This window comes from Nycticebus coucang, chromosome 20 (assembly GCF_027406575.1).
Source record: "Nycticebus coucang isolate mNycCou1 chromosome 20, mNycCou1.pri, whole genome shotgun sequence".
In the NCBI taxonomy this organism is placed as follows: Eukaryota; Metazoa; Chordata; class Mammalia; order Primates; family Lorisidae; genus Nycticebus; species Nycticebus coucang.
The window spans coordinates 59,407,224-59,427,831 of record NC_069799.1 but is presented as its reverse complement, the minus strand read 5'-3'; the positions used below and the strand labels follow the sequence as shown (position 1 = coordinate 59,427,831).

At 47.6% G+C, this 20,608-nt stretch overlaps 2 protein-coding genes and 1 non-coding gene across 6 annotated transcripts in view; 2 read left to right on the top strand and 1 right to left on the bottom strand.

The window, feature by feature from the left end:
* MCM10 (minichromosome maintenance 10 replication initiation factor) overlaps nt 1-3,877 on the top strand; it is a 34,422-nt gene extending 30,545 nt beyond the window's left edge. For all 4 annotated transcript variants that reach the window (XM_053573233.1, XM_053573231.1, XM_053573232.1 and 1 more), the window contains 3 exons: nt 77-222; nt 3,096-3,138; nt 3,221-3,877. In XM_053573233.1, the coding sequence (XP_053429208.1) occupies nt 77-222; nt 3,096-3,138; nt 3,221-3,304 (273 nt within the window). In that variant the 3' untranslated portion in view covers nt 3,305-3,877. The remainder of the gene's footprint in view (nt 1-76; nt 223-3,095; nt 3,139-3,220) is intronic.
* Nucleotides 3,878-6,815: 2,938 nt separating this feature from the next.
* Nucleotides 6,816-6,920, top strand: LOC128573176 (U6 spliceosomal RNA). Its single transcript, XR_008376345.1, has one exon. It is a non-coding gene; the product is annotated as a U6 spliceosomal RNA (small nuclear RNA).
* Nucleotides 6,921-9,094: 2,174 nt separating this feature from the next.
* On the bottom strand, nt 9,095-18,472 carry UCMA (upper zone of growth plate and cartilage matrix associated). Its single transcript, XM_053573141.1, has 5 exons — nt 18,358-18,472; nt 17,928-17,993; nt 17,721-17,813; nt 14,205-14,303; nt 9,095-9,519 (listed from the first exon to the last, which is right to left on the bottom strand). The coding sequence occupies exons 1-5, from the start codon at nt 18,413-18,415 to the stop codon at nt 9,422-9,424; spliced, it is 414 nt and encodes a 137-aa protein (XP_053429116.1). The 5' UTR covers nt 18,416-18,472; the 3' UTR covers nt 9,095-9,421.
* Nucleotides 18,473-20,608: the final 2,136 nt, after the last annotated feature.

The following is a 20,608-nucleotide window of genomic DNA, read 5'->3' as shown; positions in this document are numbered from 1 at the left end:
GCTGCCCTGAGGGCAGCTGACCAGTTTCTCTCTAAAACTGCTCACAGCTATGCCGGTTTTCTGTCGGTCTGTGCAGTGCAACTACACCCACTTCAAGCCGCTGGAGACCTGTGTTGCGGAGCAGCATGACCTCCACTGGCACGACGGCGTGAAAAGGTTCTTCAAGTGTCCCTGTGGGAACAGGAGCATCTCCCTGGACAGACTCCCAAACAAGCACTGCAGGTACGGACTGCGTGGCGCCTTCTCCCTGCTGTCCTTTCCCGTTCCTGGGCCGTCCGTGGACTTGGAACACTGATGATCATGTGGGGCACTGTTACAGCTCCTGGGTGTCCCTGAAACTTGAACTGTGCACTGAAATCCCTGGAAGGAAGGGAGCCTGCCCTGCACTGCTCAGTCCCCAACTCATAATTTAGTGCCTGCCCCATAGGAGGCCCCCAGAAATGTTTCTTGAATCAATAAATGAAGTAGGAGTGGGGGGGTGAACATAGGTGTGTTTTGGGGGGCTAGCATGTAGTATATTTTTCTCCTGTGCAAGTAGTCATTTGTTGGTTTAAAATTTCTTTACCATGTGAGAACACTTGCCTTAGTACTCACAGGGAATTGGCTTCCACTCTTACCCCCTTCCTATCCCTTAACACCACACTCAGCCATTCATTCTCAGAAAGTTGCTGTTATCCTGTGGTGTGTTTTCTTAGGCAAGTGTGCAGTGTAGGGCGGCACCTGTGGCTCAGTGGGTAGGGCGCCAGCCCCATATACCAAGGGTAGTGGGTTCAAACCGAGCCCCGGCGAAACAGCAACTAAAAAATAGCTGGGCATTGTGGTAGGCACCTGTAGTCCCAGCTACTCGGGAGGCTGAGGCAAGAGAATCACGTAAGCCCAGGAGTTGGCGGTTGTTGTAAGCTATGATGCCACGGCACTCTATCGAGGGTAATAAAGTAAGACTCTGTCTCAAAAAAAAAAAAAGTGTGCCATGTAGTATGCAGGCATTCTTATTTTACGTAAATGGTACCGTGTTATATGCCTCACTTTATTTCTGTGTTCCTGGGCTCATCTATTTGCTCTGTGCTTGTCTAAGTTGTTGGTTCTGACTGATAACCGTGCTCCACAGCAGCACCTGTCCCGTGCCATCCCTGGGTCCTCTGCACACATGTCCCCTTGCTTAGCACCTCTCCAGTCTTTCAACTAAATGGAGCTCTCTTGGGGAGAGTGTCATTACCTTTCTGTTTATTTTTTTGGGGGGTGATTGCTATTTGTTTGTGGGAGCCCATACTGACTCTCACTTTACATTCTCCAGGGCTGATCTGGAGAAACCAGGAACCAGTTCATCATTTTTCCAGGAACTGATTTGTAAATTTTTCACATCTAGAGTACAACTTTTTAAAGTAGTTATTTATATACTGAAACTTGACCTCTCCAAAATAGAGTATCTAAATTATCATAATTGGCTCAGTGTCTGTAGCTCAGTGGTTAGGGCCCCAGCCACATACACCAGGGCTGCCAGGTGTTGTGGCCAGCACCTGTAGTCCCAGCTACTTGGGAGGCTGAGGCAAGAGAATCACTTAACTCCCAAGAGTTAGAGGTTGCTATGAGCTGTGACTCCATGGCACTCTAAGGAGGGCAACAAAGTGAAAAATACATATATGTCTCAAAATATATATGTATCATAATTGCAAGAACTTATGTAAAACTTTAGAAAAATTCTGTTTATTTAGGATTAGCATCAAGTGTAACTCACAAATAGAAGAGCAAGATGCCTTTCAGCTTCCAGGTTACACTTATTTTTGTAAGAATGATGCTTTCTCTGACCTTTCTTAGCTCTTCTTGATCTAGAACATAGGTTAGCAAACTTTGTCTACAAAAGCCTGTATGATAAACATATTAGGCTTTGTGGGCCAAATAATGTCACAACTACCCAGCTGTGCATGAAAGCAACAGTAGATAATACCCAAAGCAATGTATGTGGCTGTGTTCTAATAAAACTTTATTTATGAAAACAGGTGGTGGGCCAGATGCAGGTTGTAGTTTGCTGAGCCCTAATTAAAACAGTGGGTTTCTTTTTCATGATATCATCATTAATCTACTAGTAGACTCCAGAGTTCTCTCTATTGATATGGAACTGAACCAATCTCTAGAGGAGGAAGATGATGGTGGAGAGACTGAGAGCCGTGTCCACTGGCCCCCACCCCAACCTGCTGAAATCCAGGGGTGCTGGGAGATGCTTTTCCTTGACTTTATTGTATTTCACTTCTCTCTTCCCAGAGTAAACTTTGTATACTATTTATAGTGTCCACATCACTGCTCAGGGTTGGAGTTCACCATGTTAAAAATGAGAATAAGAGTCTCTAGGACCTTCAATAATAAGAGAGTAAAGGTGTTTGTGTTGTGAAGAGAAAGAGAGAAGAATGATCGAGACCACAAAGAAGATTCTTTCTTTTTTGTTTGAGACAGACTCTCACTATGTCACCCTCAGTAGAGAGCTATGGCATCACAGCTCACAGCAAGCTCAAAATCTTGGGCTTAAGCCATTCTTTTGCCTCAACCTTCCAAGTAACTGGGACTACAGGTGCCCACCACAATGCCCAGCTGTTTTTTGATTGCAGTTCTCATTGTTTCGCTGGCCTGAGCTGGGCTTGAACCCGTCAGCCTCGGCACATGTGGCTGGTGCCATAACCACTGTGCTACAGGCGCCAAGCCAATTCTATCTTATTACAACCTTTTTGCTCCCATATAAAGAAGGAAGAGGTAAGCCATAGACTGGCTTCCTCAAACTGAACCTCATCCCAGTGCCTGCCAGTGAAACAAGTGTGCAGTTGTCACCTGCCCTGTGTAGCCCTGTGGAACTATCATTTGAAACTCCATCTCTGAGGCTTCTAGCTTAGTGAGGAGTTGAAGGTCGTTTTGCAAGCCATGGAGTGTTTATGTTTAGTAGCATCAGAGCATAATCTCAGAGTTGGCCTGTAATATGAACATCACTTTGAACAGCTTCTCCTTGAATGGGGGGACACTGTCCCCCTGAGTCCAGTGACCACCACTGCCTGGGGGGGTGGGGGGGGCCTGGACCTCTCTACTGAGTAAATCCATCTTTTCTATTTCAGTAATTGTGGCCTCTACAAATGGGAGCGAGACGGAATGCTAAAGGTATGTCTCATTTGTGACTAATGTTAGTGACCTATGCACATAATGCCGAACCATTTCTTATCAAAATATTTTCATTTTCTAGGAAAAGACTGGCCCAAAGATAGGAGGAGAAACTTTGTTACCAAGAGGAGAAGAACATGCCAAATTTCTAAATAGCCTCAAATAACCCCGAAGTCAGGCATTTTGCCGCAACCTTCTTTTCCTCTCGTGGCTCCAGAAAGGCAGGGAATGGGCTCTGGAATGCCCTTGTGTTCCTGACACCAGCAAAGCCGATGCTTGTTAAGCCCATAAGCTTTGCTTACTTTTTCCTGTCGTGTGGGTTTAACACCGCGTCCAACATTGCCATTGACATGGAGAACTAGAATATTGTTGTCTTTCCTGTTCTTACTCCAGGTGACAGTGAATAGGTGAAAGACATTTTTGCCCCCCGAAACCAGAAGATAAACCAAGAGGTATGCTTCTGTATCTCTTGGTTATAGAGACTATACTCTTTTATCTCAATAAAGTTCTAGTGTTTACATGGACACCAGAGACAAAAGAATTCATTCTGGTTAACTCTCACGGCAAGTAAGTTGCTTAACTTCTGGGCTTCGTTTTCCTTATGTGGTTGAGGAAGATTGGACTAAATGGTCTTGAAATGTATTTTCCAGCACTCACGTTCCATTTAAATAATTATGATTTAAGAAAACCAATAAATACTTAATGACTATCGCCCCAAACATACTGATAGTAAAAGCCATGTTTCTTCTTCCTGTTGTGTTCTTATCCCTGCTTTGCTCGTTGAAAGGGATCAACTTGGGGGCGGCGCCTGTGGCTCAGTGAGTAGGGCGCCGGCCCCATGTGCCGAGGGTGGTGGGTTCAAACCCAGCCCCGGCCAAACTGCAACAAAGAAAATAGCCGGGCGTTGTGGCGGGCGCCTGTAGTCCCAGCTGCTTGGGAGGCTGAGGCAAGAGAATCGCGTAAGCCCAAGAGTTAGAGGTTGCTGTGAGCTGTGTGAGGCCACGGCACTCTACCCGAGGGCGGTACAGTGAGACTCTGTCTCTACAAAAAAAAAAAATAAGAAAGAAAGAAAGTGATCAACTTGGGGTGGTACCTGTGGCTCAAAGGAGTAGGGCGCTGGCCCCATATGCCGGAGGTGGCAGGTTCAAGCCCAGCCCCAGCCAAAAACTGCAAAAAAAAAGGGGGGTGGGGAAAAGAAAGTGATCAACTTGCTGAACCACTTTACATGAAGAACCTGGTTGATCTGAATGTTATAATCTTCGTAGTATAATTTGGTGTTTTGTTTTGTTGCTATGCCTGTTTTTGTTTAGAGGAAACAACGTTTTTAAAGAAAATCACCATTCTTTTGAGTTTTATTAAAATAAAATGTCATTTTTCTTTTCAAACAACAAAAGGAAAACTGAACTATTTTAGCTAATAATCATCCAGAATAACAAACAAAGAATTTCTTTTTTTTTTTTTGTAGAGACAGTCTCACTTTATGGCCCTCGGTAGAGTGCCGTGGCCTCACACAGCTCACAGCAACCTCCAGCTCCTGGGCTTAAGCGATTCTCTTGCCTCAGCCTTCCGAGTAGCTGGGACTACAGGCGCCTGCCACAACGCCCAACTATTTTTTGGTTGCAATTCGGCCGGGGCCGGGTTTGAACCCGCCACCCTCGGTATATGGGGCCGGCGCCCTACTCACTGAGCCACAGGTGCCGCCCCGAAACAAAGAATTTCTGATAAGTGGTATAGAATTTTCCCTAAAGGGAGCTTAAAACATTACAAGCTTCAGGCTGACTAACGTACAGCAAAGTTGGCAGGAAGAATTGTGTTGGGCTTCTATGTAGAAGTTAGTGATGATAAAAGCAAAGCTTGATGTTTGTACACATAACAGGTAAAATAATATCTGATAGTTATTTTTTTTGAATCCGGAGCACAAATTTGTATAACTGTCACTGACAACAGCCAATCAAACTTCTGCTCTGCCAGTAAAATAAGCATCTCTGGTCCCATGCGTGGAGATTTATTTGGAAACAATATTGCTCTCAAGAAGGATTGGTGATTTGGCTATCTAGAAAATAAACACAAATTCTGTCTATACTCACCAATATTTGAGTAAAGGAATGGTGATATATCTAAAGAAAATAAGAGGCACAAAAGATGGAAGTTGTCACTTGGCTTAAATTGACGCAATTTGTGAAAAAAACTATAGAAATTTTGAAAATGAAAAGTATAGATGTGCTGTTTCAGTTTCTCAGATCAAATCGGGAAAGCTCCCTTCCATCTCCATGTAGGGTAGACCATATATCCCATGCATCTGCTGTCAACTCTCATTGTGCGCATCAGTTACAAGGTCAGACAATTAAGTTTGTGAACTCATCCAAAAAAAAAAAACACCACATTCCTCATTGCTGAATTTCACTACGGTCACCTTCAAAATACTCCCATTGGGAAGCTGTGCACTGATGCCAGTGCCTAGTTCACCCTTCAGAGCATATTTTTCTAGGATGACTTTGCAAACTTAATTGTCTAATCTGATACAACGACTGACAGCTCTGATGGCCATTCCAGAAAAAGAGTTCCAAAATTCAAAGGTGACCATAGTGATATTCAGCAATGAGGTATGTAGCATTTTTTCTAGGATGAGTTTGTGAACTGAATTCTCTGACCGTATATATTCTGTGAAGTCACCACCAGTGCTGAATCGGTGATTATAGAATCTTCATTCCTGGCGGAGAGAGGTGGTTAGGATGGTCAGGTTCCTGCAAAGCCTCTGGTCACAGCACTGACCAACTGACTAATACATAAGCCTGCTTTGTGTGTTTCTGTTTAAAGATCAATCAATATATTGTTGATTTATTAACATTAAACTCATGGCTATCAGCACTATAACCCACACTTGAATGAGACCTATTTGCTTTTTGACAAATTCTTAAGAGCTATAGACAAAACTTTTGATTATTAAAATGTTGTGGCTCGGCGCCCATAGTTCAGGGTTAGGGCACCAGCCACATACACCGAGGCTGGTGGGTTCAAACCCAGCCCAGGTCTACTAAACAACAATGATATCAACTGTAACAAAAAATAGCCAGGCGGGGGGCAGCGCCTATGGCTCAGTGAGTAGGGCACCGGCCCCATATACCAAGGGTTGGGGGTTCAAATCCAGTCCCGGCCAAACTGCAACAAAAAATGGCCGGGCGTTGTGGCGGGTGCCTGTAGTCCCAGGCTGAGACTGAAGCAAGAGAATCACTTGAGCCCAAGAGTTTGAGGTTGCTGTGAGCTGTGACACCACAGCACTCTACCAAGGGCAACATAGTGAGACTCTGTCTCAAAAAAAAAAATAAGTTGCCAAAGAATTAGAACATAATTGGTTGAAAATGGATTAGAAATAAAATAACCGAACTCAATGAAACTTATAAAAAGCACATGACAAGTTTAGGAAAAAATATTTTTTCAGACGCTCACATACCACCTCCTTCCAAAAGTTCTAAATAAACAAAGGCACATTAAAATTACAAAATCTCCCCCTAGCACACACAGAAAAATGGTTTTGGGTTTTTGTTTTTTGGGTTTTTTTTTTTTTTTTTTTGTCCCTTTAACCTGCAAAAGGAAAATATGCAGAATTGGTGAATAAAAATTAATGGCAAAATCTATTTTCATCCATTTACCCGGAACTCCTTAAGAACGAGGGGACAGTGCTCGCTTCGGCAGCACATATACTAAAAATTGGAACGATACAGAGAAGATTAGCATGGCCCCTGCGCAAGGATGACAAAAAAAAAGAACAAGGGGACAGTGATGACAGAGCAGAGAAGAGCAAGTAAGACATTCCAGAACTCACGCTTTTGACCAGGGCAGTCTCCGAATGCAAACTGTTCTGTTTTCAATTTCCCAATAAGTGTGGAAGCCCAGATTCCTGGTCATATTACTCTGGCACCCTTCTCCCTGCCAAGGAAATGCCTGCCACTGGCTGTCAGGAAAGGAATCCTGGAAATCCCAAAGGATAATGGAGCCCTTGTTGAGTGCGGGAGGAGGAGGAGGAGACAGACTTCTTCAGCCCCTTTCTGCAGAGTTTTTAATCTAGAGCCCACATGCCAAGCATAACCATTGAAGAGGCAAGAATAGATTTTTGTTTAGCCACTCAACCAGTCCATTCCTGAGTGTTGACACCTGAGGCCCCTACATTCCTCCTGGGCACACCACAGAAAGGGGATGTATGGCATGGCATGGCCCTGGGTCAGAATTCATCAGCTGCCAACACCTGCTCACTAGCACATGGAAAGGGGAACTGCCCTCTTGCCAGAAAGCATTGGGGTACATGGTCTTGACTGATAGGAACCAGATTGGGACTCTTCTTGTTTCCTGGCTGAGGTCAGAGAGCAATGCTTTGCTTTTTTCTATTGCACACTGGGCATGTAAAAAGAAAAAAGTAATTCATTTTGAAAGCACCAGAAGTTGCCAAAATAAAGTGTCAGGCCCTCGAGGCCCAGCTTGACAACCTCACTTTATCACTGGCAAACATCCTACAGACCTGACTCAGGATCTGAGCTAGCAATGGCTAAGTGTGTGCCGTTGCCACCTCCCAACCCAAGTTGATAGTCTCACCAGAGGTGACGGTATCACTTCAGCCTGGAGTTTGAGGCTGCAGTGAGCTATGATCACACCTGTAAGTAACCACTGCCTCTAGCCTGGGCAATGCAGGAAGCCCTCATCTCTAAATGAACGAATTTATTCATTCTAGTGATTAATTTTAGAAAAGAAAGGATTGGCAAAGACACCCAGCCATAGTAACTGCAATACCACATAACTTCTTCAAAGAAATTTGATTTATCCAGTTTCAAATGTGTACAAGTTATGACCCAGCATTTCATGTCCGGAAACCTGTCACACTGGGAAAGGACTAAGTAAAGAAACTGGCATATTAGGTGGCGTGACACTGCTGGTGTCATGAGGTGTAAACATAAAGCTTATTGAGGGAAAACTTAGGACACGGCTAATCCCCCTACACACCTGTTAGCCCACAGAAAAGTGTGCGGAGGCCGGGCAGAGCTATACCAGATACACCATGAGGAAGGTTCCAGGAAGGGGGCCCCAGCCCCAAATGCCCTTCCTAATTATGAAAAGGGCACATGTGGGTGACAATACAATAGTGGAACTATGGGGTCGAGGTAAATGGCCTTGGGAGAAAGAAGGAATGTTCAGAGCTCAACTTTGGCATCAGGCAGTTCTATGAAGCTAATTCAGACCTACTAGGAGCTCCTTTCTGCACTAGGAAGGGGGAAGGGCTGGATTTATACGATTATATATGATGTTGCCATTATAAAGGATGAAGTGTGTGTGCACACATGCACTCTCAAAAAAGGTGCAGGAGTATATACCACGCCACTGACAGGCAAAGAATTAAAGAGGCAAAAAATTGACACTTTTTCATATAGTAGATTTCATACTGTTTCCATTTACTGCACCAGGTGTGAACTGTAACTAAAATAATTTTACAGTGGAAGTGTCTTGTTTTTTACAAAACAGAAAAGATAGGCCGGGCGAGATGGCGCACATCTGTAATCCTAGCACTATGGGAAACCAAGGCGGGTGGATTGCTTGACCTCAGAAGTTCAAGACCAGCCTGAGCAAGAGGGAGACCCCCATCTCTACTAAAAATAGAAACAAATATTATCCGGGCGTAGTGGCGGGCGCCTGTGGTCCCAGCTACTTGGGAGGTTGAGGCAAGAGGATTGCTCAAGTCCAACAGTTTGAGGTTGCTAAGTGAGACTCTGTCTCAAGAAAAACTAGCCGTATGTAGTGGTGGGTGCCTACAGTCCCAGCTACTTGAGAGGCTGAGGCAACAGAATTGCTTGGGCCCAGGAATTTGAGTTGCTGTGAGCTATGACACCAAGGCACTCTAGCCAGGGTAACTGAGTGAGATTGTGTCTCAAAAAATATAGAGAGAGAGATTTGAGAAGACCGTACACATGGTTGACTCAGCATTTTTATTTGTAAACTACAGACAAATGTGATTTTTTTCTATTTACTGGATTGTTTGAGTTGTTCTATCAGACAGGAAGGAGCCTTGCTGTGGGAACTATTGGTTTGGAGCAGACAGTTGTCACCTCAGAAATCCCCTGCGTAGCAGCAAATGCCAGGGAGTCAGACGAAAGGTGTGTGTCTTCACAAGGGATGTTGGCCATGGCAGACACTAATCTGAGCCCCTCTGAAAGGCCAATCTGCATGTAAGAAAGTTTGTAGGACACCGGGGTGGGTGGGCATGTGTTAATCTGTCTTCTAGGCTGGCATTGGGACAGGGTCAGATGTGGTGGCGGTTGTAGAGATAGGATGGGTACAGGCCATCATAATGCCACTGGCGCCACTGCTCCACAGCCTCCCGGTTCCTCTCCTCTTGTTCTGCGGGAAGACAAAGCCACATGTTAGGATGGGGAGGACCAGGGGAGAAGAGTCACCAAACCACCACCCTCTGGTGACAGAGCTGGGAGGGCCCCGGAGCACGTGAGTCCACAGGCCTTGGTTACAGGTGAGGGTCACAGAACAGGCCACCAGTGGAGCTGAGACCAGAGCCTGGCATCCCTCATTCTTTCACCTGAGCCAAGGGGAAAAGATGTTTCTTGCAGCTCAATGACATCAAAGCTAAGATGGAAGATTAAAAAGTAACAACATAGTTACAAGAATGGACTACAAACCATGCCTTGAAAACATCATGAAGGAAATCATTGTTGACTTACAGTGTTTTTTTTACCTCCATACTATTCTGTATTTTCTAAGCTTTAAAAATAAAATTTTGTTTTTAAAGCTAAGTGGAAAATGGAATGATGGTGCAAGTGTGAGGAGATCCGGGGCAGTGGTGTAAGTATAACTGGGATTCGGGTGTGGTTCCATGGGCTTCATTATCCTTGGTTCTTTTCTGTATGTGTGAAGTCCTTCATTGTAAAAGGCTAAAAAGATCAGAAGGAAGTTTCGAGTAAGAAAAGTCTTGATTATAACTGTCTTTGAGAAGACATGTTTCCAAATAATATCTTAGCACATTTGTAGAATTGGTCTCCCGAAGCCAGCACTAGCAGATGTCAGGAGGCCACTGGTACTTGAAAGCATTTGTCAAATTCCTCCAAAAGTTATTCATATGATTACTACATGACCCAGCAATTCCATGCCTAGAAATATACCCAAAAGAATAAAAATGGGCTGGGCACACTTGTAATCCCAGCACTTAGGGATGCCAAGGCTGGACGATAACTTGAGGCTAGGAGTTCGAGACCAGCTTGGACAACTTAGCAAGACCCACCTCTATGGAAACTTTTTAAAATTAGCCACACATGGTAGCACATGACTAAAGTCCCAGCTACTTGGAAGGCTGAGGCAGTAAGATGACCTGAGCCCAAGAATTTGAGGCTGTAGCAAGCTATGATCATGACCCTGTGCTCCAGCCTGGTGACAGAGCAAGACCTTGTCTCTAGCTCTGAAAGGAAAAAACTGATGGCCAAGCAGGGTGGCTCACACCTGTAGTCCTAGCACTCTAGGAGGCCGATGCAGGTGGATTGCTTGAGCTCAGGAGTTCAAGACCAGCCTGAGCAAGAGTCTCTACTAAAAATAGAAAAACTAGCCAGATGTGGTGGGTGCCTGTGGTCCCTGCTACTTGGGAGTCTGAGGCAAGAGGATCAATTGAGCTTAGGAGTTTGAGGTTGCTGTGAGCTATGATGACACCACCGCACTCTAATCAGGGTAACAGAGTGAGACTGTCTCCATTGAAGAAAAAAGAAAGAGAAAGAAAAAATTGAAAACAGGGACTAAAACAGATACTTGTACAGCAACCACCAATGTTCATAGCAGCACCATTCACAATACCCAAAAAGTAAAAATATCTCAGTGTTCATAAACAAAGACATTGATAGGGCTCACACCCGCAGCACAGTGGTTATAGCACCAGCCACATACACCAAGGCTGGTGGGTTCGAAACCAGCCAAGGCCTGCTAAGCAACAATGACAACTGCAACAACAACAAAAAAATAGCTGGGCATGTAGCAGGTGCCTGTAGTCCCAGCCACTTGGGAGGCGGAGGCAAGAGAATCTCTTAAGCCCAAGAGTTGGAGGTTAAAAAAAAAGAGTTAGAGGTTGCTGTGAGCTGTGACGCTACGGCACTCTAACCAGGGCCACAAAGTGAGACTGTGTCTCAAAGAAACAAACAAAAATAAAAAGTAACAAAGAAATTGATAAATGAAATGTTTTGTGTACATATCTCTAAACAAATATACAAGTATTTGTGTGGTATATGTTATTCTGGTACATACTACAACATGAACAAACTGTGATAATATTATGCTAAGTGAAATAAGCCAATATGCTTATAAATTAGCATATTGGAAAGTGTATTAGAGGGTAGCAGAGGCTGCAGGAGTCACTGCTCTCCTTTGGAAATTGACAGCAATGATGGCTGCACCGCACCGTGAATATACAAAATGCCCTTGAACTGTACACTTCACAATAGTTAAGAAGGCAAATTTTATGTTAGATATATTTTTACCAAATTTTTTTTAAATGTATTTGTGAAAAATTGGGGGAGGATGGGAAGTCCTAATGGGAGGAGGTGATGTCAAAGACTAACAACCCGAAACGTCCTCCTGAGCTCAAGCAATTGTTTCAAATGTGAATGTCAACAGGAAGCCTGCAGAGCCGGGCTTGGGTGCAGCTGAAAGTCACACTGTGACAGTGGCTATCCGGAGGGTCTGCTGGCTTCAGGGTATGAATCAGATGGGTGTATGGTCTATAGTGCCCAGAAGGGCCAAAGGCCTGGGCCAACTCTTACCTAGCCTTGTTAGTGGAAGGCCCTGTGACCCCTGGCCCTGGAGATGCCTTGCTGCTGGGGACACTTCCTTCCTAGGTGAGCTTGGAATCAGCCCTAGTGCTGAAAACCCTAGGTACTGTGTACCCCAGGTATAGCAGGAAGCTTTGGGGGTTCACCTCCAGTCCTTTCATACATTTTCCAAGCCCAGTAGACTGGCTACTCTTTGCCAACCTTGAGAGTGTGATTGTGATGTAGACGCTGATTAGCCCTCCCTCTTAGGAAACAAGTGCCTTGGGGAGCAGTGGAACATCCAACTATCAACTATTCCTCAGGAAGGGGCTTGGGAGGCAGACGCTGTGAGCAGCCTTGGGAGAGATGTCAGGTCAGCCGGTTTATGTGCGATAGTCATTCTGGGCCAGAGGCTGGGGAAAGGGAGGGATTGAAATGACTTTCACCTCTCTCAAAACTTATCTACAGGAGGCGTGGCCTGCTCTGCCTCTTGGCTCCTCCCTCTAGCTCCAGGACAACCCCTTTAGGCTGCTTTGCTTGGCCTCCCTTTCTCTGTGCATGCCAGTGGACTAATCTCTGGGTCAAAGCGGCCCTCTGAGGCCTCCATGCATTGGGTCACCCTTGATCTACGTGAACAGGAGCTCTGCTGGTGAACAAGCCTTACCTCCAATCCTAGGGCATCCCATTAGCTACGACACCATGGGTATCTGCGTATCCTGTCTAAGCCTCAGTTTCTGTAACTGAAATGGAAATTACAAGCCCATCTCAGGGGCCGGATGCAGGGATTAAGTGGTTTGCTTCTGAGTTGTGGCAGTCTGAGTTTTTCACAGTCTGTTCTCAAGAAAGTTTGCTGTGTCAGGATCTGAATCCAGCACCTGTTTGCAGGGCTCCATCACGGGCCACCTGCAGAGCACTGGGCCCCACGTGCAACCCTTGGTACCTGGTGGTGGTTCCTTTTCATTAAGAGATGCCCTTAGAGGGTGTTACCTTCCCAATCTGTCAGGAGAGATGATTGTCTAACAAAGGTACCCTAAACTGGGGCCTTACATCCAAGTTCATGCTCAGCCAGGAGGTAGCAGGTGACTTTGTTCAGAGGTATTTCAATCTTCAAGTATAAAGAAAGACCAAAAAAGAAGTACACACACGCACACACTCTGGCCTGCTGGTCTATGCCCTGTAGACAGAGGGTGCCAAAAAAAAATATACATTTTAAGGAAAGAAAAAAATGTAATAATATATACCAATAACAAAAGATGAATACAAGTCACGTTATGACTTGTAATTACAGGAATCAAACGTGACTTGAGTATTACAAATTTAATACAGTTTTTCTTTCTTAAAATGTGTATATATTTTTTGGCACCCTCTGTGTGTCCCTAAGGAGGTTTGCTATGGGTGGAACTTGAGGGCACTTAATAGCAAAGTCAAATCCTACCCAGTGGGGTGGGGCAGGGGAGCTGTGGCTTAAAGATAGACCCTCCCTCTACCCCCTACCCTAATCCACTCACCCTCCACCGAGGCCTTTCCTAAGTCTCCCAAGGTGATGGTGGCAGGAATGAGAGGTGCCAGTTGCCCAGTCAGACCCAGGGGCTGCCTGGGCCTTTGCTCTTTACTGTTGATAAGAAGCAAAAGACTGAGGGCTGGCAAGGTCTGGGCTCACAGAGGATGGACAAGGCATGCAAGAGCTTTTGGGCTGCCTGACACTGCTGAGCGAGTTGGAGCCTCAAGACAGGCTATGGATGCCGGTGTTGGGGGTGCAGGGAAAAGGTGGGTGTGAACACCCATGCTCTCTGAGTACAAGTGTCCTGGTTTGCTGCCACCTGTCAGGGTAAGACACAATCCCGGTGAGCGGGTAAATGAAAGCCTTAATTTTCCAAGACAAAATCGTACCTGGAGCAGTACGTGATGTGGGTCCAAGGCACCTGACAGGGGGTTTAAAATCCACCCAATCCACTGTACCAGAGCCAAGCCACTGGTTTTGGTGCTGAGGCAGAGAACACAGTGACTCCTAAGAAGGATGGGAGGTTACATCTACACGGGCAGCAAACAATTTCTGCAGCCCCTAAGCCAGTGGTAACGTGGTCATTTTGTCCCATCCACAGCTTTCTCGAGCCCTGTGTGGCCATTTTCTTTCTTCTTTCAAGGCTGTCGTGGGTGTGAGTTGAAAGGAAGTCCTCCCTTCCCTTCTACCTCCAATTAAAATTTGGGGAGAAGAAGGGGGGACAAACCATGTGGTATCTCCCCAACGCTCCTCTGCCCCAAAGACGCCCGCAGAAGAGGTCTTACCATCGTTCTGTTCCTCCACAAAGTTCTCAAATTCATTCCTTTGCTCCTCGAAATATTCCCTCCGTAGCTCATCAGCCCGCAGCTTCTGCCTATTTTCCACTGTGAAAGGAAAAGAGGCAAGAGTTGGCCCTGGGAAAGGGGACGGTCAGGGGCCCGCATCTGAGAAGCTGAGTCCAGTTTGGTGGGGAGTGGTTTGTGAGGGATCGAGGTTGAGGGCGTTCCTGAAATGGTTTACCCAACATAGACTTCCGAACATGAGGCCCCAAGACCATCCCAACCATTCTGCAGGTGACAAGGGGGAGGCCCCAAAGGGCAAGGTGTTGGGCCAAGGGGATTCACTCTTGTCATACAGTTGTCACTGCATCTCAGCACATGAAACCACACTCAGACTTGAGTGGCTCAGACTGAAAATCTCATGCTCAGAAATGAATTTCATACAGGAATAACCTAACTTCATAAGTGAATCTCACATTATTTAATTCCTTTATGTCTATTCAGCATTTTTGAGCCCCTGTCACAGCCAGCATGTGGGTTAACATTGAGATTAAAAAGGCAGAAGGCGGCTCAGCACCTGTGGCTCAATCGGCTAAAGCACCAGCCACATACACCTGAGCTGGCAGGTTCGAATCCAGCCTGGGCCGCCAAACAACAATGACGGCTGCAACCAAAAAATAGCCAGGTCTTGTGGCCGGCGCCTGTGGTCCCAGCTCCCTCCCAATGGAGATGGAGGCAGGAGAATCACTTGAGCCCAGGAGTTGGAGGTTGCTGTGAGCTGTGATGCCACAGCACTCTACCTAGGGTGACAGCTTGAGGTTCTGTCTCAAAAAAAAAGGCAGAAGGAGACATTCTGTTCTTTGCTGCAGAAGCCGACAGTCCAACGAAGGGGAAAGAATGTTTCACCAAGCCTACAAGGTGCAAATCTCTAAGAGCTGAGCTTGCCTGGAGGAAATTAGCTAAGCCTCTCAACCCTCCAGGTGTTTCTTCTAAATGTGCTTCAGCTGGAAAATTCCTTGAAGGTGGTGGGTGTCTGGGGCAGCAAGAACCAGACCCCTCAGAGCACCTCCCATTCTCACAGAGGGATGCCCCTTACATCAAAGGTGGCGAGAAGGAGGAGCTGCTGTTGCCCCCAGCTGCTCCACCAAGAGGAAGTGGAGGGGGGTGGAGGAAGCAGAGACACCAAGGACAGTCCCTTTCCCCACGCCACACTACAGAAGTGCTGGGAGAGACTCAAACATCTTTCTTTGCAGATGGTAATATTAGAAACCACCTCAATTCCTTCCTGCATTAAAAAGTGAATCACAGAACCTCCATAGCTGATCCCCTCCCTACAACGACCACCTCCTTAAGTTGACCTAATTTTCATAGACCGGACATGCACCACATGTACAGATCAGTACAGTAGGCCACGTTCCTTATGTTGACCATCCCCGAATGTTAACCAGTTTGTTAACCATCTCCTGGGGGGAGGGTCAACTTACAGAGGTTCTACTGTATACAAGGACTAGTTGTTTCTGTTATAGTTCTATCATTTCATCTTACTCAGACTGAAAATTGATTTATCTATGAATGGGGCTTACTGCAGATTCCTGAGGTAAGTCCCATGTTTCGTCCCAGAATTCTGCTGCTTCCTACATAGTTGCGGGAAACTTTAGTCTGTGGAAGGGGTTGGTTGACCAATCCATCCCCAGGCCCAATCCCCGCCGCTGCACAGCCACAGATTTCTCAGGAGGGGATTCAGGCTCAGAGAGCTGCAGTAACTAAATGTGGGTCACAACTAGTTGGGAGCAGGGCTGGGACCAGAGCCTGTAGCACCAGGCCCCCACCCCCGCTGATGGCCCACAAGCCTCACTTGGGGACCCACCGAGGTCCCCAATGTCACTACAGGTACCAGATGGCTGATGCGAGAAGTATGGGGGGTCAGGAGTTAGGAAGCTAGTGCTTAATGAGCCAGTGCCAATTCTTTAAAGACAGGACACAGGACAAGAAACAATCTTCATACACAGGACAAGAAATAATCTTCCCACATTGCCTAGGGAAGTGCCATAAATTGGACCTTCAATGTAGCAGTGAGTAAGAAGAATTTAACTCTTGGGCCGAGACAGAATCTTGACACTATGCATCATTCTTTGTGTTGTACATACAACTTCCCAAGAAGATGCATTCATCAGATTCTCTTTTCCCCCCATAGTAATCTGCACTTTCAGCCCAGAAGGATAAAGATGTCAGATGCCTGTCTGCTAGTTCCAAATTCAAGTTTATTGACGTGTCACCTGCTCTTTACCCAACCCGAGGAAATCACTGGGCACTGCTCTCTTGCCCCTCTTTAGGGGTGGCCAGGGGACAGCAGGTGCATCCACGTGCAATCCTGAACCTTCACCAGGCTGCTCCGGGCCTCCCAAGACTGCTTACCACCCTGAGCTGCCATCAAGGTGAGGGACCTCAGGCTCAATCAGGCACCTCCTTGTTCGGAGTCAGCTTAAAAGGTTGGGAGATATTTGCCTGTCCTAAAGCCTTCCTTGTCCCCATGCCCGAAAGTCTGCCAGAAAGTCATTTCTCTGATTTCCATCAAGAGCAGCCCAACCTCCATCCCGTCTTCCCAGTGCTTCTTGACAGCAGCCAACTTTTATATTCCGCCTTGTATGAGGCCTGGAGATTCTCCTGGTTTATTTATACTTCTCTAATTTTTTTTTAAAAAGAATTTGATCTAAAAACATTTGTAGCTCTGTTCTTCCCCATCATTTGAAAACAGTCCTGTTATTTTCCCTGAGCACGTCCCTTTGCAGCAGCACGTGCTGAGGGATACAAAGGGCTCATTCATGCTCTACACAGGCTCTGTCGGGACAGTCTGAGCTCAGTGTCTTGGAAGGGTCGGGTCCCGGGGTAAGAATACTCATGTGCCTCTCTGAGTGTTGGAAGGTCAAGAGCGTGAGTACCCTGCCCAGGGCCACAGCGGGCTGTGCAGAGGACAAGCTCACCCCAACATGGGGAGCAAAGGCTAGAAACTGCCGGCTGAACTCAGCTCTTCTGGGGGCTTAGAAATAAGGAAATTAGAGTGGGGGGCACTTAATATGAAAGCTGTCCTTGCACCCACGCTTCTCAGCTCCCAGACCTCGGCGCTTTTCCTGTGTGCACTGCTGATGTTCCTGCGTGGAAGGCACCAGCACCCCGTGCTGACACTCAGGCTGAAGTGTGTGTTCCCTCTGGACTAAAATGTCTATCTTCCCTCTTGTAATTCCCACTGTCTGAGGTCAAGACACATCTTAGCCCTGTTGGGTGTGTTTGATGGGATGCCGTTTCTTTTCAGTCCTTATCCCAACAACACATTCAATCCAAAATGCCACCTACAATCAGGGGAAGGTGGTGTCATTTCTAATGCAGAGCTGTAGTCATTTTTGAAACTGAGGGCCCAGGGTGAACCTCCAGTCCCCCGGCTGCATCCTGCCGCCACCACTGGCTGTGGGAGAGAGAAGGGACAGGAGTGCCAGCAGAAGGCACCTTCCCTGCTGGCATCCTTACCGTTGACCTCAACTTGGGATTTGGGGGACCGCTTGCCACGCTTCTTGAGGAAATTCGAGGCATCGGATTCCTGCATGAAAATCTGTTTCATACCTGAAACCCAAGAGAGGCAGAGAGGTTGGTCACATCCAATAGGGAGCTGCTAGGGCTTCTGGACACTGGTCACACCTGCCATCCCTCCCAGAGAGCCCCCAACCCCACACTCACCGTTCTGGGCCTCCTCTCCTGCCACCTGCCTGGTGCCCACCGAGGCACCGGTCCCCTTCTGGAGCCCTGTGGGACAAATTGCTGAGTGAGGCTGCAGCCTTGGGACCCAGCCTCCCAGCTGGGCCTCTGGGGTCCCTTCCACGCTCAGTGGCCTACCAGGCCCTGCCATGGGCCCTTAGTCCCTCAAATACCACCCGCAGAACCGATTTCCCCTGGAACCCACCCAGAAGGCTGGTTTGGTGTTTTTCCTATTTTTTTCTTTCTTGCAATTTTTTCTTTGGTATCATATTGTATCTTGCACACGCACACACACATCCCGAGTGCGGCCATCTCAACAATGAGCATGCCTACCTGAGCAGACTCACCTATGGAAGGTCCGTCTCCCTTACTGAATAACCCACACCACCCGCCCCAGAACCCCCACACTCACCAGTCAGAAGCACCACAGCTGACAGGCAGGACAGGAGCAAGATCTGTCTCCAAGTCATCTTTGCAGAAGTCCAGCACCGGGGGACAGATGGGACAGAAAGTTTTCCTGCCGTGGCTCCTCACTTCTGAGCCAGGGAGGGAAGAGAGAGACAGGAGCTGGGGAGGGTGGGAGGGTCCTGGCTGCACTTTCTGTTGGCAGCTCCTGCCTGGAGCACTGGAGATGTTTTTGGCGCCTGGCAAACCTCTCCAGAGGCAGAGCTTGTAGTCAGGGCCCCTGACTGAGATGGTTTTGCAGTGGTCTTTCCAATACCCGCGCCCAAGGAGCTGCGGTTACTGATGCGGAGTTGCCGGGTCAGGACTGTGGAGACCAAGGGGTCTGCATCAAAGTGCTCCCTGCTCCTGCCCAGGGGAGGCAAGGCAGGGCCTCAAGGCTGCAGCGTGGCTGCGGCAGGAGGAAGAACTTGTCACTGGGGGCTCTTGACTCATATGTCAGGCAAGGAGGGACCCTAATGACTGGATACCCATCAGGGTGACACTCATATGGACATGGGGGCCATGTGGATAGTGACCAGGGAACCCCCTTCTTTGATGCCTTGAGCCCAACTGAAACTCACCTCACCACCCAGCAAAACACAGATCCCTAGGCCTGTGGGTCCCAGAGGCCTTTGAAGCAGTAGTCCCCAACATTTTTGGCACCAGGGACCAGTTTCATGGAAGGCACTTTTCCATGGATGGCCTGGGGTGGGGGCGGGGGGGGAGGGACCCAGGAGGCAGAGCTCAGGCAGTGATGCTGTGTGGCCCAGTTCCTGGAGGGCACAGACTAGTACCAACAGGTGGCCTGGGGATTAGGGACCACAGCTTTAAAGGATATCAAGGAAGAGAGTGTGCCAACCTCCCACGGTATAGGGGGAGGAGGGCAAAGTGCCTGGAAAGTAACACAGCTGATCCAGGTCTCTAGAATGGAGCCCATTGTGGCCCATGGAGGGGAGGAGCTGGGTTTCCAGAACCAGGAAGGCTGAGGTGATCACAGCCCCTGGGGCTATCTAACTACAATACCTTTGAAAGTGTGCTCCTGGCAGCACCTTGTATTGTGAGCCACCATCAGCGCTTTGTTACGGGCCAAAGAGCTGCTCTTTGGGCATTGTTTAAGAATTCTGCCACTAGTGACCATCACTAGACCTAGAACACCTGCTTGGCATGGGACGCCTGTGTTAGTCACCTGTCCCACTTCCCCAAAGTACCTTCCACCCCCTGTTGGACACTATATGGTCACCATCCAAGCAAAAAGCCTTTTAAAGAGGAGCCCTAAGGGCTATGTGCGGTGGCTCATGCCTGTAATCCTAGCAGGCTGGGAGGTCAAGGCAGGTGGAATAATCCTCTTGCCTCGGCCTCCCGAGTATCTGGGACTACAAGCGCCCGCCAGAACGCCCAGCCAGCTTTCTTTTTTTTTTTTTTGTAGAGACAGAGTCTCACTTTATGGCCCTCAGTAGAGTGCCGTGGCCTCGCACAGCTCACAGCAACCTCCAACTCCTGGGCTTAAGCGATTCTCTTGCCTCAGCCTCCCGAGTAGCTGGAACTACAGGCGCCCGCCACAACGCCCGGCTATTTTTTGGTTGCAGTTTGGCCGGGGCTGGGTTTGAACCCGCCACCCTCGGTATATGGGGCCGGCGCCCCACCGACTGAGCCACAGGCACCGCCCAGCCAGCTTTCTTAAATGCCCTCTACCCTCACAGCTCCCATTGCTCCTGCCTTTCTGAGATCTCGTCTCTCTACTGGACCATGGAAACAGCTTTCTCACCTTCGGCATCACTGGGTGGGGGTGGCCTTCCTGAATGACCCTCAGGTCACTTCCCTGCATAAGACCATTCAACGGTTCATGATTGTGTCATGTCAGCAATGTTTAGATGGCCACGCTCAGGGCAGGCCAGGCACCATCCCAAGGACTCCAGGCGCATTAATCTAATCCTCATCTCCCTCTAAGTGACAGAGGGGGGAACAGTCACAGAGATAAAATGACTTGCCCGAGGCCATGCAGCTGGCTAAGTCCAGAGCTGGGACTGAACCCAGGTAGCTGGCCCCCGGGGCCTGTGCTCATCAGTGGAAGGATATTGGGTTGTTTCCATCTTTTGGCTACTGTGATTAACATGGCCCTGCAGATTTGTCTACACGTTTTTTGTACCTTTTTGGGGATGTACCTTTCGTTCCTATTGGGTAAATGCCTAGGAATAGAATTCCTAGGGCCAGTAGTAACC